The 14631-nt window shown below is 43.6% G+C and overlaps 2 protein-coding genes across 7 annotated transcripts in view; both read left to right on the top strand.

Annotated features, from left to right (window-relative positions):
* ALOX5 (arachidonate 5-lipoxygenase) overlaps positions 1-519 on the top strand; it is a 48644-nt gene extending 48125 nt beyond the window's left edge. For all 5 annotated transcript variants that reach the window (XM_030487813.1, XM_030487815.1, XM_030487818.1 and 2 more), the window contains one exon: positions 201-519. In XM_030487813.1, coding sequence (XP_030343673.1) covers positions 201-382 — 182 coding nt within the window. In that variant the 3' untranslated portion in view covers positions 383-519. The remainder of the gene's footprint in view (positions 1-200) is intronic.
* A 9626-nt stretch (positions 520-10145) lies between these two features.
* LOC115609075 (cytochrome P450 2H1-like) overlaps positions 10146-14631 on the top strand; it is a 141940-nt gene continuing 137454 nt past the window's right edge. The window contains exons 1-4 of one of the 2 annotated variants that reach the window (XM_030488788.1): positions 10146-10333; positions 13023-13264; positions 13735-13897; positions 14316-14465. In XM_030488788.1, coding sequence (XP_030344648.1) covers positions 13097-13264; positions 13735-13897; positions 14316-14465 — 481 coding nt within the window. In that variant the 5' untranslated portion in view covers positions 10146-10333; positions 13023-13096. Of the gene's footprint in view, positions 10334-13022; positions 13265-13734; positions 13898-14315; positions 14466-14631 lie in introns of those variants that run through there. The other variant, XM_030488787.1, reaches the window with a different exon arrangement.

Genomic DNA, 14631 nt, shown 5'->3' with positions numbered 1-14631 from the left:
ACAACTCTCTCTGCAAGCAGAAAATGAGAAACCAAAGCCTTCAAACTGCCTTTGCCCACTGAGCACTTTCACTGCTCTTGACATTTAGCCCCTAAAGCACTGCAGTGCAGCCTGTCCATTCTGAGAAGCCTGAACTTTCGTGGAAGAGTGGTTAAAAATACCCCACTCTCCCCTCACTTTTTTTTATATTCCACTTGCAGGAAAACGCATCTGTGCAGGAGAAGGTCTGGCCCGGATGGAGCTGTTCATATTTCTAACATCCATCCTGCAGAACTTTACTTTGAAACCTGTTGTGCATCACAAGGACATTGACATTACCCCAGTAGTCACAGTTATGACTAATAAGCCCCGACCTTACGAGGTCTCTTTTGTTCCACGCTAAGCAAATGCCGACTGTTGCCGGCTACCACACTCATGAAAGCTCTGGTTGAATGACAGTCATTTCTCGATCTGCTGAGACTGAAACACTCAGATCACTGCTAGATACTTTATAGAGAGAAATATGTTTAATCGAGAAAATTGTATGGTGCTTTTATAATCATCATGGCCAGCTCTAAACAAGAGACAGAGTAGGCAATTACATAGGGAAGGAGACAGGCTCTCCTCTGCGCCTGCCTCTCCTACGTGAGGTTCCTACCTGGTTTCTGACATCGTGCCATGTCAGGGTGTGTGCACTGGTGCTCTGAGAGCCCTGCTGCTGCTGTCCCTGTCACTTGATCCTCTCAGCACAGCAGGACCAGACACTTGTACTTCAGGGTTTCCACAGACCCTGCTTCAGGTATCTCTCTCTTCTGTACTTTCAGTTTGTTCATGACCTGTTTATACAGCAAAGCATAAACCAGTGAGATTTTTTTCTGTTAGAAGATGATCATCTACTGTATTCTTGCCCCAGTACATATTGTCTCCTACAGTGGGGATGGAGCTTATTGGTGACTGGGCAGATGGGTCCTCTCCTGTGTGATTACTATACAGTTCTGTGAAATTACAATTTATACTGCAAAATAAAGAAGTAGAATGCTGAAATGTTGTTTTTCTATGATGCCAGAAGTACACCATTTAGTGAAAAACCTGCTTCCACAAAGCTTATAATCCCAAATGTCTTGTACATACCTGTTTTATTTCACTCACTTATATGAAACATATTATGGCTTGAAGACTGAGCCAATGACCTATAAAACTTCCATTGTCAGTAACAATGTGGGCGAAGGCTGGACTGACCCTACAAGACCTACCAGAACCCCAGCTGTGGATACAGAGCTCTACATTGTGGCAAAAGAGGACAAATTAAATACTTGGATCCTCCCAGTGCCATTTCCTAGCTGAAGAGCAGCTTGCATCTTCCCGTTGTTTTATGAAGTATGTAAAGATCACTATAGCAATCCTACAATCAGGCAAAAATAAGAAAGGCAAGCATACACGTTCTAGATGTAAGACTTTCCTTTTCTACGTGATGACAGTGAAGACAGAGATCTGAATCTGTGCAATGTGAAATGGGACAGCAACTGTACTATTTGCAGTATTGCAGTTGCCAATGAATAGTTTATGGCATGAAGTGATCATGTGAAACACACACAAGAATGTTAGATCTGGGCCGTGCCATCGATTTGGTGATATTAGGCACAGTTGTTGCTTTGATAGACTCAGCACTTGTGGTTTTGCATGGCAGGTTCACTTCTACTTCAGGCGGGAGAATGATACATCCCAAGCTCTCATCCTCTGGTGGGCTTGCTAGCAGACACTGGCATTTGCCACTGCTTTCCTAGGCTGCTAGTGACATAAAAGAGAATTTAAGATTGAATTATTAGGCCAGGGGTATGTGTGGTGGTTAGGATCAGACCTGTGTCTGACAGGATGTTCTCCAAAACTCAGTGACAGTTGGATGTATATAGTTCCTCTGCAATATGTGTGGAGCAATAGGATGCAAGATTCACAAAATGCACCACAAAGTGTGTCCTTCTTGGAAGCTTGGTACCCATGTTTAATGTCCCCTAGATTTTCACAAGTTCTGTGGTGGGGACGTGAAATGCAATAGAAATGACACATGTAGTGTCGGCTCCTGAGCAGAACTCTTTACTCATGTACTGGCAGAACAGGGTTGTTTCATCTGCCAAAGGGTGTTAAGCATTCAGTACCCACTAAGAACTAGGGGAAGCTGAAATTTGGTAAATTCTGCATATAAGGACTGTGGAAAATTCCTACAGAGCCAAAGAGGACCCCTGCTGACACAATTCTGCTGAAACTCTGACAACACCCAGTCACCTACAAAGCAGGAATTAGGCCCTACAGTGATTGATCTGTTCTACTGAGATGTTGAACATCCTAGACAAATATTGGTCTTTTAAATGAGTCTTCAGTTCAGTTGCTCCTGTAATTAGTCCTCTTCTCTACCCAGAAGCTGTGTGGTGGTGTCTGGCACACAAAAACTGGATTAATGACCTGTGGTACGACAAAGCTTGGCAAATCAGCTGTTCTAGACGGAGAGTTTGTGGTGGTCTTGGGCACAGTTTGAGAGAGCTGTCTGGAGAGGTTGGAGAGAACAGCCTGTGGGGAGGGAATAGAAAAAGGTTGTGAGAAAGTCAAATGCCCAGAGAAGGAGGAATACTGGCAGAAAACCAGTAACCTGTCAGTAGTATGGAGAAGAGAGAAGAAAAGTGGCAAGGGTCTCCAGAACCAGTCTTTCTAGGCTGCAACCTGCAGCTGGTCTGCAGGCTCAGAGCATTGTTCTCTGAACTGGGAACATCCCTCAGGCCCTCTAAGAAGTCACTATTGTCCAAGGAGTGTGGGGTAGATCGGAGGAGGTGGGGAGAAGGATAGCTTTGGAAGAGATCATTCTCTCTAAAATCATGAGCTGGGAACTTTAGAGCAAACATTGATTACTCAAGTATCAAAGCCTTGATTGCAACATTTACAAATGCACCAAGTCTGATTTTTAACAAGAACTACATGCAAGAATGACTTCACTGGCTGACAGCGTTACTACTCAGATTGGCATTACATCAGTGCCTCTTGGATCAACGTCTGTTGAAGGCAGTGGGTAGGCTCCTTTCCCACAAAGATTGGATCACATGATCTTTCAAGATCCCTTCTAATCTGCCCTGTTCTATGATTTTATGATTTTTTCATTTCATGCGAAGTACGGAATTTCACTCAGACCCTAATATGTGTTTATGCATTGCCCAAATACATCTGGAGTATGTGAAGGAGTTTGTCATGAACTCTATTGCCATGACCTCTACATCCCATCTGCCCCTGCACCAAAGAACAAGGAGCAGATAGCTGTCAAAAGCTTTATTATGTCAGCTTTCTTTAACAAGAAGGTTGTGGAAGTCTTGGAGAAGGAGGATTACTGCTGTTACCATGGTTACAGGAGTTTCCTTGATGGAGATACCAGCATATCTGCCATGCAGAAACCAATGAAAATTATTCCTATTACATTTACAGCTGTCTACAAAGACTAAGACTTCCGAACTCTTTTAGATGTGCTTGTAAGTGCAGATAAGCTGAGGAGAATTGTACTGCTTTTGTTTGGTACTACTTTTACCTTGCCATTCCTATGGCAATGTTGCTTTTCAGTAGAAGTCAACAAGCCACAACTTTTGCACCAAATGAAGAAAACCAAAGGTCTTGTCATGGTTGACCATGGGATTAATTTAATTTGAAGTTTATTTCACCCTGCAGAGGGAGTGGAGGCTGACAGCTTTGGTAAGAGGCAGTTTGAAGTATGGGACATTAAGGATTGCTTAAAAACACTTGTGCAAGTTTCTGCCAGATTATCTTCATCAATCCAAGCTTCCTCCATCAGTCTATCAGGGTGCAAGTTGGGCCAACAGTTTGTAATATAGGTGCATGAATTCAGTGAGGATTTTGAGAGACTGCTTTACTTCAAAATATCTAAGTCTATGCCTGTACACTCAGACCCCATGATGAAATAGAACTGTCTAATTTGGGCACAGTTCTGTGCTCATAAATACGTTCTTAGACATAGCTCATGTTGCATCAACTAGGAACATGGGCAGAACAAATAGACACTGACTGCACTTGGTGATGGTAATATATCCTGAGAGTTTTACCAACACAGTCTTGTGGCGGTTTTTTCCAAACTCTTCTCTCTGGAAAGATCTAGTGAAATCTAGATCTTTGGATGCAGAGGGAGAGAAAAAAAATCAATATATTCTGCTTAAAGGTAAATACCCTCTAATGCAACCTGCAAGAACTTCTTTAGTTTCTTTCCGGTAGTATGAAACTCTCCAGATAGCCAGGGGGGTGTAGGATATTCAAGCCACTGCTGTGTAGAACCAATCCTGACCTTCTGGCCACCAGTTTGGTATTCAGATGAAGAACGTGTTTCTTGTGGTAGATTTTTCAGTATCTGGCCTTGTTTGGGGAATAAGCCGAGCAGTGGAACTCAGGAGTATTTTCTTCAGCAGTCTTCGCTGTGGGAACCAGAGGGGAAAATCTGCATATTGTTAGAAGACATCTGGTTACATAAGCATCAGAACTTGCTATAGCAGCTTGTATAGGTAGACTAAAGCTATAGTTTCCACTCTGAGTACCATAGTGAATTACTCTACCAAAGCTCAATGAAAACTACTTGTGTCTGAATGTTGCCTCTACATTGGGATGGGAGCCGTGTCTGATACCTCTATACTTGAAAGATCTATGACTACTGCAATGGAAAGTGGTGAAAAGAAAAACAGCTACCATAAAAAGGCATTTAGTTATAGGCAGAGGGCCTGTTGAAGGGGTGAAGTCATCAAGGGAAATGTTATGCGTAAAACAGAAGAGCAGCAGTTCAAATGCTTCAGTGGTGCTTCACAGTGGTGTTTGGAAATTGGAAGAGTGAAAGGGATGTTTAGATAGGTCAAATTCTGCTTCATTATGCTGGTATAAACCTGGAAATCAATAGCCGACTCATTTAAACTTCTGTAACTATTATGTCACCTTGAGACAGTAGGATAAGAGTTGTGCAGGGCTGTTTTCCTCTGCAATCAGGCTCAGCTGCAGCCATCAATGGTTGGTCCTTTTCTTTGTCTTCCTGTCTTAGATCTGTAGTGGGCACAGGGCACAAAGCCCAGACTCAATTCCTCTGAAACTGTGGGATGTAATAGCCACCAACTTGGAGCATGATGAGACAAAGCGTACGTCCATGGAGGCACTGGTAGAGGACCTGGAAAACTGCAGTAGGACCCTGAGTATGGAAATTGCTATACTTGGCTAGTCTCTTAGCAGCATCACTGTAGCAATGGCCACTTGATGCAGTTCTGGTCATTTGTGGCATTGTAGCAACCAGTCAAGAGGCTGTGCTAGGGCTATACAGGTGCAGAGTTACAGAGCTTACAGTTTTAAGATAAATGTAGCCATGAAAATTATGTGTTCATTCCTCCTACAGAGGAGCAGATCCCTGCAGCTGAGGAGCTCCACTAACTAGAGAGCTAATCCTTTCCTTCATTCCAAGGATACTGCTTGTGATCCTTTCTTTTATCAGCCAAACACCGAGCCAGCAGTGTAAAATTCCTTGTGCTATGAAAAGCTAGGTTTGGGGAATTTAGACAGCAGCATGCCACTATCCGTCTGACTTACAGCTTCTAGAGTGACAGTAACAGTGACCAAACAGGCCATCTAATGCATTAAAAACTACATATGTCTATTGGGTTTGGCTGAGATGGAGTTAATTTTCCCCATAGCATAATTCACCTGACCAATAAATTCTCTATTCCTTGATGCAGGCAGGGTCTTGGTAAACTTCACCGGTTGTGCCCCATGATTGTACCCCGTTGTGTTCAGGGTATCTCTCCTTCAAGGGAAGGCTCGGGTCTCTCTCTGTGTTCTTAACGTCTTCTATAGTGGGACCTTGGCTCCTAGGTGGTGAAATCTGATTTCATTCATCCCATTTACCTTGTGCATTGCATAGTCAGAGGAATAGAAATCTGTCTCAGCAACATTACTCACCTAGGTCTTCAAGATTTCCACTTGAACTAACACCACTTTCAGCTCCCTGGTTGAATTCTCATTCATTACAGAAACTATTAAATAGGAGACTCCTATGATGATGGAAAGGATTGTGAGAGCACAATGTCACCAACCTGACACTTGCAATAGCCTGCAACGGCCCTACAGAGATAGAGGCGTGAGTCCTTTCCCAGGCTCTGCTCCAATTCCTGCATTACAGAGCACGCTCATGCATCCATCTGTTCTCATATCTGGGAGTGTTTTGATTCTCCTCTTCACAGAGGAGCTTCTTGGTCTTCGGAGGGGCCTAGGCATTTCCTGTAATTACTCACAGAGCTCACTCAGAGCACGCAAACATGCCTGGGGTGGTTTCTGCTGCCTGGTGGTCACTGCTGCAGCCCCTTCATTCGGGAGTTGTAAGATATTTTAATCAGTAGAGGTTAGCCTCCAATACTAGAAATGTTTAACCTGCCTTTAACTCAATCAGGGTTCTCTCTAAAGGTAATCCAGGCTTTTGGCTGCCTGCATTCACCAGTCCACAGCAGAGGTTCCTGGGAACAAGTGTTGTCAATCATAGAAAGGCTATCTATGCTTCAGCAGTTAATCAAGCCAAAGGAGGCTCAGTGGGACTGAGCACAGGTGATGGGACAACACTGAGAATTCGAGACTTTATCTCCTTTCAGAATTTATCTGCTTTATCACTAGAAATACTTAAACCTTGCAGTCAAAATCATGTCAAGGGCCAGTAGCTAGAGATTCAGATAAGAGGTAGGACTGGTGGTAGATTTATCATCAGTGCCAACTGTATAACTCAGCCTGGCTGGATCTTTAAAGATTATGCTGGCAGTGTAACAAGCAACAATTCTTTGTGCTGTAGAGATGGTCAAGTCAAACTACAATAGTTGCTTATGGCTTCATTATTTATAAATGCACATTTAATGGGAGAAGACAGTTTCAGAGGCATCAGGAGAATCAGGAAAAGTCCTTGGACAGCTGGAAAAGAAATAGGATGGGAAAAGTCACATGTCTGTGGCTTTTCTGTGAGACTTCTTCATGGTTTTATTTATTCCTTTTGCTGTGGTTTGACCTGAGTAAATTCACCAGCAAAAAAGTGCATGTAAAAATGGGTTTCCTGTGAGTAACATGATCGATATTAGTAACAAATGATTTTTCCACAGCACATCTTCTGAGGCCAATAACAGTTTGGAATATATTTTGGAGGTGTATTTTTGTATTTCCCAACTTCAGGCACTTAAAGCTGCAAATTTTCACTTGTTTCTTCCTAATACCAAGTTAAACCATCAAACTGTTCTTCAGTCATTCCTTTAAAGTCCGTTGGGTTTCACTAAGGTTATTGAGGGAAGAGCTTCGCCCTTCATTGCCATAACAGGTAAGGTTCAAATTGTGTCCTTTTCTCCACAAAGATGGTGGCATCTTGCTGCTACTGGTGGTTGATGTTCAGGCTCTCTTACAGGATAACTCCTTTTGTGAAATGGTGTCACTCAGAATGAACCGTATGACCAAGATGGCCTTTCCTGCCCTACAGCAGAGAACATACTGCCGGTAAAAGAAACCATGCACTACTTGCCCTCGGCTACCACCACACTGGTGAGAGCAGCACTGGTGCCCTCTGCTGCTGCTACATTAGGATCATCAACTGAAGCATTTTCTAGAACTATTTCTTGTCCTTTGCTAACATGATACATCTTTACTGCCTGGTAAAGGGAATGCACTGGCATCTCACTACAGTATTTCTAAGAGAGCGTGTGTAAGCATGCGGGTAGAATTTTCTTCTTTGATAGAGTTTTACTGCTGACAGCACTGAGATCGCCCTTCTTTACATCTCAGCAAGTCATGGAGTTGTCCCTAGTGATGCCTGCTGGTCTGCTTTCACTTGGAATGTGCTCTGATCTCAGATTCAGAGTTTCCAGCAGCTTATATTTTCTCTTAGATATGTCTGATGTTCCCCCGGTACAGTGATTTTTCCAGTTATAATCACATAGACATGGCTTATTTTTCTATAATTAATGGACTTTCCTGATCATATCAGAACTGTATCATAGATTTTCCTTTCCCTGGGGCCTGCCAGGCCGAGGTTGAAAATCACTTATTATACCACGGAGAGGTCTTTTTGCAGATGATGAGGGCACTACTGATAATTTTGCTATTACTCATTCTCATGTTAATCAAGAGCGATTCTTCTGAACTGAAGTTCTGCATATTTATACCAGTGTGGTGGAGGAAGGAGCCCGTTCTCATGCAAAGGTTTTCTTTGCCATATTGCCTGGTGTCTGGATTTGTCGTGTCTTGAACTGGGATCCCAGGCAACGTACAAGAGGATCCTTCTAGGCAGACAGAGGAATGAGATTGTTATCTTTGCAGTCTTCCTGCTGTCGAGTCCTTCCCTGAGTAAGGAAATTGCCATGTAGCTGTCACTGTTTGCATTAAGTGTTTTGTGGTAATGACTGGTGGCTACTCTGCCGTTTGTGCATTTCAAGGAGCTGAAGAATTTACACAAAAGCCATACACAACTGTTTTCAATGAACAATTTATTCCTTCTAACTTCATTTAAGACAGTGAAGTTACTGTTTGTTAAGCAATATTATGCAATTCAGTGCAAATTTAACCATTTTTATTGCTAGCAAGTTTGTTGCGGGCCAATGTTGCACATTCAAGCACCAGTTCTCAGAAGGCTAATGTGACACTGTTTTTGTTGTCTGGATAAAGAAAATCAGGTTCTAAAATTCATGGAGTTAGGAGGTATCCCTGGAGATTTTGGCTTTCCAAACTTCACCAGGCTGACTGGGTCTGTGAAAGCCTGTTGGAATCATATCCCCAGCTAGAGACCTGCATTTTATCTCATATCGGAAATGACCAAACAAGAAAAACAAGCGGTCAGGTAATATTTTTCAATTTCACTCCTTCTTTTGCACAGCTTTGTAACTGGACTTTCAGTCCCACTGGTGAGTGACTAGTAATAGCCACAGGGGTTGCTCTTACCCCAGGAAAGCACCCCAGCCTTTAGCTTACAGACTCAGTCAAGGCCAACACTGATGTCTTTGCTGGAATAGTTGTGTTTTGAAAGATGTGATTTGTGTGGAAGGAGCATGTGAAGAGGAAAGGGGAGAAAAATTAATGCGAGTGCCCTTTTGTGCTTTGGCTGGCATTGTGGGGGGAGCTAGAACTGTCTTGGTTAGGGCTGTGTTAGAAACAGTGAGAGAAATTCTTTTGTGTCTAATCAAGACCCAAGAGTCTTCTGCATTAGGCACTTTTTTGCTCCAAATTCTCGGAGGGAGGAGGAAGAGCAGAAGGAGAGTTTTTTGGAGAGTACCAACAATCATGGAGTTAATACTCTACTGTCAGGAAGTTATCCTGGAACGATTCACATTTGCCACATTTGCCTTCACCAAATTCCCCAAGGCAAAGAGACCTGCTGTCTGCTTCCTAGGAAATTTATATGTTTTCCTGATAGCCCCTGTAAAAATAATGTAAAGCAGCAGAAAATAGGGTGCCAGCCTCCTCCATCCACAAGATCACAAAGTCACTGCAAACACAGAGCTCCAAAGGGGAAGTCACTTCCCTCTGCAGGACAGACCCCAGCCTCAGCAGCATTTATGGGGAATTTGGCCATTCACTTCAACAGGATAGAGATCTAGTGTCATCATTAAAAGTTTAAACTGCTAACATATGGTAAATTTCAGCATTATTTTCTAAGGCATGTTCACGAAACTGAGTCCTGCAGAGTTGCCTGCTTGAGGCAGTCTTGACCCTGAAAAAGGTTTTTGCTTGTCCCTATCTATGATTTTCATGGAAAAGACCTCCTTAAACCTGAATGCTGGATATGGAAAGCAGACACAGAGAGCTGTCTGCAGCACAGTGCCTCTGGCCTTAAAAAAGAAGCCCTGAACTGAAAGACAGCATGTAAGGCTGCTGCGGTGAGACGAGCACAGCTCCACATCACCTACCACATGCTGTGTGTGACACCCACTGTCAGCCCAGAGCTTGATACCGCTGCGACACCATTAGTTCCAGAGCAATCCGTGGCTTTCCATGCTGAGGGATAATCATGTGGTGCTTTATGCGAAGAGCAGGCAGCGGTTAGTTTCTGATACTGATTACTTCTCCATAATTGCATGAGCCAGCCATGAGTTCAGCAGAGAGGTATCTCTCTCGAGGAACAGCCCAGCACTCGGCCAAATCGCACCCCAGCAGCGGGATGGGGGTAAGTGTCACTTTTTCTCTCTTCTCTCCAGAGGGAGTTCGAGGTTGCCATGCTTGCAGCAGTGCCTTCTCGTGTTGATGTGCAGGACTATGACTCTGCTTACTTTGGAAGCAAGGCCCCAGAGGAGGAGTCTTTCAACCATATTTACGACACGGTTCTAAGGTTAGACCCTGATCTGCCATAGGCTGCTGGCAATGTTTTGGACCCTGGCCATCCCCCCCAAGTACAGCCGTTAGAAGGGAACAATCATTTTTTTCCAAGCAAGACAAACGGGGACAGATGGTTTATGAGTTTGAAGCAAAAAGAGGAATAGGTAGGAGCCCAGCCTCTTTCCAGGAGACGGGAGTGTATGGTGATACTGGCCTTAACTGGCAATAAAACAGCAAAGATGGAAAAAGCAAAATGTTGGACCTCTGCAAATCCCTTATTCCTGGCAAATGAAAACCCCAGCATGGCCAGTACTGGCCAGGAGAGGGTACTGAAATCTCACAACACTCAGAGGAGCCTGAACACCTGACACAATCCGTGGTGGGACTGAACAGCAAAAGGCCATCCTCTCTCCTGAATCCTCCCTTTCTGATCAGAAATTGTTAACAAATTAGCCAAGCAGCAGCAGTAGTCCATTTCTCACAATAACACAGTATCAGTTAACACATAGGATTCACCCAGTGCTCTTTTGGTTGTTCTTATTTTGCCACAGGGCACCTGACACCCTTTCAATGGTCTATTTAATAATGACACTGTTCTAAACACTGTTCCATGCTATTTCTCCTCTGGCAATCAGAACACATCAGTTCTCCTAGGATGGAACCCATAGACTACCTCCACCTCCCATAGACTACCTCCTCTGTACTGCAAGGATTTCTGTTCTGTTCACTTTTAAAAAGCATTTTTAATGTTAACAGATGGGTGCATGACCTTTGGGAATAAAACTGGGTGATTTTTTTTTTCCTGAAGCGTACTGTGAGAAGAGTGTTGGGGTGTTGTGTGTTGAAAAATTTTTTGTGGATTAGGGTGAAAACTGGAAGACATGTACTACAGGTTTCCTGCTCAGCCTTTGGGAAGTTGGGGTGGGTGCTCTGCCCATGATGATGGTGTTATAGTTGGGGACAGCTGATAAAGTTTCCCCTTCACTTCTATATCTTCCGGGACATGGACCTTTTGGATGCCCTACTGTACACCATGGCGTTTCTGCAGCTGCTTCAGGATGGGCCCCACCGCCCGTGCAGGCAGCTGGGGGCAGCAATCTCAGGAGCTCAGCTGAGCTCAGACATCTTCTTTGAAATTTGGCAGCCCTCACTTTGGTGCTTCCCATCACCATGTGTAGGCTGGGGCTGACTTTTCCCATTTCCTGACTTTTTCTGTCTGGCTTGGGGGAGCATCTGTTCTTTCTTAATGCTGACCATAGTCTAGAGCTAAGCATCTTGGCTTGTTTCAGAGATGATGGGGTATACCAGCAACATAGTGCTTTACTGCTGGTGAAGTCACAGTTCAGGTCACAGGAAGGCTGCTGTCAGGTTAACTTCCTTGCCCTTTTTGGAGACGAAACAAGCAATTTACCACGTATTGCAAATGACTAAAGAACTTCAACGACTTCATCCTTTCCAGCTGAGTTATGTTTTGGGTCTTCTAAGTTCATGCATTAATATTTAACCAAGCTTTTTGAGCTAGCTGGTCAAATGTCATTTCTGTGATCCGAAAACTAATGATGTGGTTTGCATCTTATCTCTAGTACTAGTTGTATAACACGTTGTAAATATGAATATTGTTACACAAGTTCTTGAATGCTCAACTTATCGCTGAACCTTAATTCCTGCTGATCATGGTAGATCCTTTGTCATGTTCAAATGTGCTCCAAGAGAGGGTCAGTATCTCTCTACATAAAGTCACAGAAAAAGGAACTATACAGCCTAATGCCATGCCTTGTAGTTGGGGCTGAGAAGAAACTGAGAGAATGGTGGGAGCTGTATCAGTCCACGCACAGTGTTTACAGTAGATCACTAGCACTCTACAGACGCTACATATGATGGACAGACAATATTTGGCAACCGAGTCCTGGTATCAGCTCTTTGGTCTCAGGTGACTCAATCTGCCAGAAAACATACACAGTTCTCACTCTGCTTGTAGGGGGTTGGATTCCTCTCGGAGAAGAAATGGGAAGCATAAGATTTCATTTAAGATTTTACATTCTATTGAGTAATATTAATTAAACCAATCATTCTGTTGAGCTCTCTTCAGGGTGCCTTTATATTTCACAGATCTTCACATCTTCTATGGATCTTCAACTAGTTTCTAGAAGCATCAGAAAGGAGACTGCAGATTGCTGCAGGGATCTGTGGTTTGGGGAGAATCTGTGACCATACAAATGCTGTAGATGGTACAGTTTGTCTGCCTGAAATATCAGACTGGGACAAGCTGACTGTATTCCTCAAAATCTGCATGTGTGACTTCGGTATAATTGCATAATTTCATTCCGGAAATGGAGGTGGAATGCCTAGGAAGAACTTGGAGTGACAGCCTTTTTCAATCAATCACAACGCCTCCCGCCACTGTGCTCAGATACTAGAGGGGTTGGCAGATGTCAATCTAGGCATGAGGGCAAACAGAGTTTAAGCATATACATAGCAGCGAGGCATTTTGAGTTTATTTGACAGCATTAGAACATGACTTCTTTAGTCCGGCATGAATGATTACCCAAAGGTGGAGAAGTAAAAAAAATCATTGTGTAAACAAGGAGTTCATCCCTAGTTTGTTCATTCTTATCTTGAGCTGATTAATATGTAATCTCATATCTCAGAAGGAATACGAAGGCACTATTGGCTAATTTCATCCGCGTGCTTTGGATTCACAGCATATAAATAAGGATGGATTTACAGGTCCAACATCAGGCTCTTCTGGCACTTGACTTCTCTTCCTCAGCCCACCATGGAGCTCCTGGGAATGACCACTATTTTCTTGCTGATCTGCGTCTCATGCCTTCTGCTTGTCACCACATGGAGAAACAGGAAGCAGCCTCCTGGTCCCATCGCACTCCCCCTTGCTGGAAACATGCTCCAGCTGAACCCAAAGAACTTGCCTGAAAGCTTGAAGAAGGTAAGGCACTGTCTCCTTCTTTCCTAAGTTGTCTCCACTGCATATAAAACAAAGTCCAGTCCAGACTGTCTCAGTTTAATTCACAAGCTTACTTTGCATTGACCATGTCAGACTCAAGCAGAAACAAAAGTTTTCCGAGAAATACATGCTTCTGAAGTCTATATATTCCAATAATCTGATATCTAAGTGTATATAGTGCAAGTCTAAAGCAATATCTTTGCAATAACCCTACTAATGATGAGTCCTGTGCTGACTTCATGGCAGAACTGCAATTTGAAGTGGCTTTGCAATTAAGCCGCTGATGCTATTGCTATATTCACTACACTCCTCCCGTGCCCAGCTCCTCTTATTCAGTACAAGGCTGCAGTGACTCTCCACTGATATACTCATCCAATTTCCAGAGGTCTGGAGACCAGGAGATTTTAGGGACAACTTTCATATGTTGTTCTTTGTGTTCCTCTTTCCTACAGCTTAGCGAGAAGTATGGTCCTGTCTTCACAATACGTTTAGGCCCACGAAAGATTGTGGTGCTGTATGGCTATGATGTTGTGAAAGAAGCTCTGATTGATCAGGCAGATGACTTCAGTGGAAGAGGCAAGCTGCCAATACTTGAAAGACACTTCAAAGGCTCAGGTATGTCCCCCGTAACTTTAGCATACAAAGCTGATGCTTTCAGTGCTTCAGCAACAGAGTTCAGAGGGCAGTGGTGGAGGGAATGGTGGATTTCATTTACTGCTTTTAGAAGTAAAAGACTAAGAGCCCAACTCATTACTTGGACTCCTGAGTAAAGTGGTTACTTTCTTATCTACATCCTAATGTAGCTTGTCTTACTCTGGCAATAAACTGAGTTTTACTCCAAGTGCTGTGACAGATAGATCAAATTTGTCACCTCCACAACTGCAGAGAAGTTACATTTCTGGGCAGACAGCAATTGCAATATAACTCCACACAGGAGTATCTTTGCATTTTGAGTACTTACTGTATAGCTCCCATTCAGGGGGGAAAGAAATCAAACCTGTTTCCTCATGGAGATCTATTTTTCCTTCATCAGGTGTTGCGACCAGCAATGGGGAGACCTGGAAGCAGCTCCGACGATTTGCACTCACCACCCTGAGGGATTTTGGGATGGGGAAGAGGAGCATTGAAGAGCGAATCCAGGAGGAAGCTCACTTTCTGGTGGAGAGGATCAGGAACACACATGGTAGGACTGGACTTGTGCTTACTTGGACACCCTGCATATCTGCAGTGAGACAATGAGAGTGCAGGGCTGTTTCACCAAATCTATGACCCAAGAAGTGGGCCTATGGCTGCTGTTTCTGCTCTCTGCTCCAATAGCAAAGTTACCACTGCTGGGAGTGGGTCAATCA

This window comes from Strigops habroptila, chromosome 5 (genome assembly GCF_004027225.2).
Source record: "Strigops habroptila isolate Jane chromosome 5, bStrHab1.2.pri, whole genome shotgun sequence".
In the NCBI taxonomy this organism is placed as follows: Eukaryota; Metazoa; Chordata; class Aves; order Psittaciformes; family Psittacidae; genus Strigops; species Strigops habroptila.
This window is presented reverse-complemented; position numbering and strand designations above follow the sequence as displayed.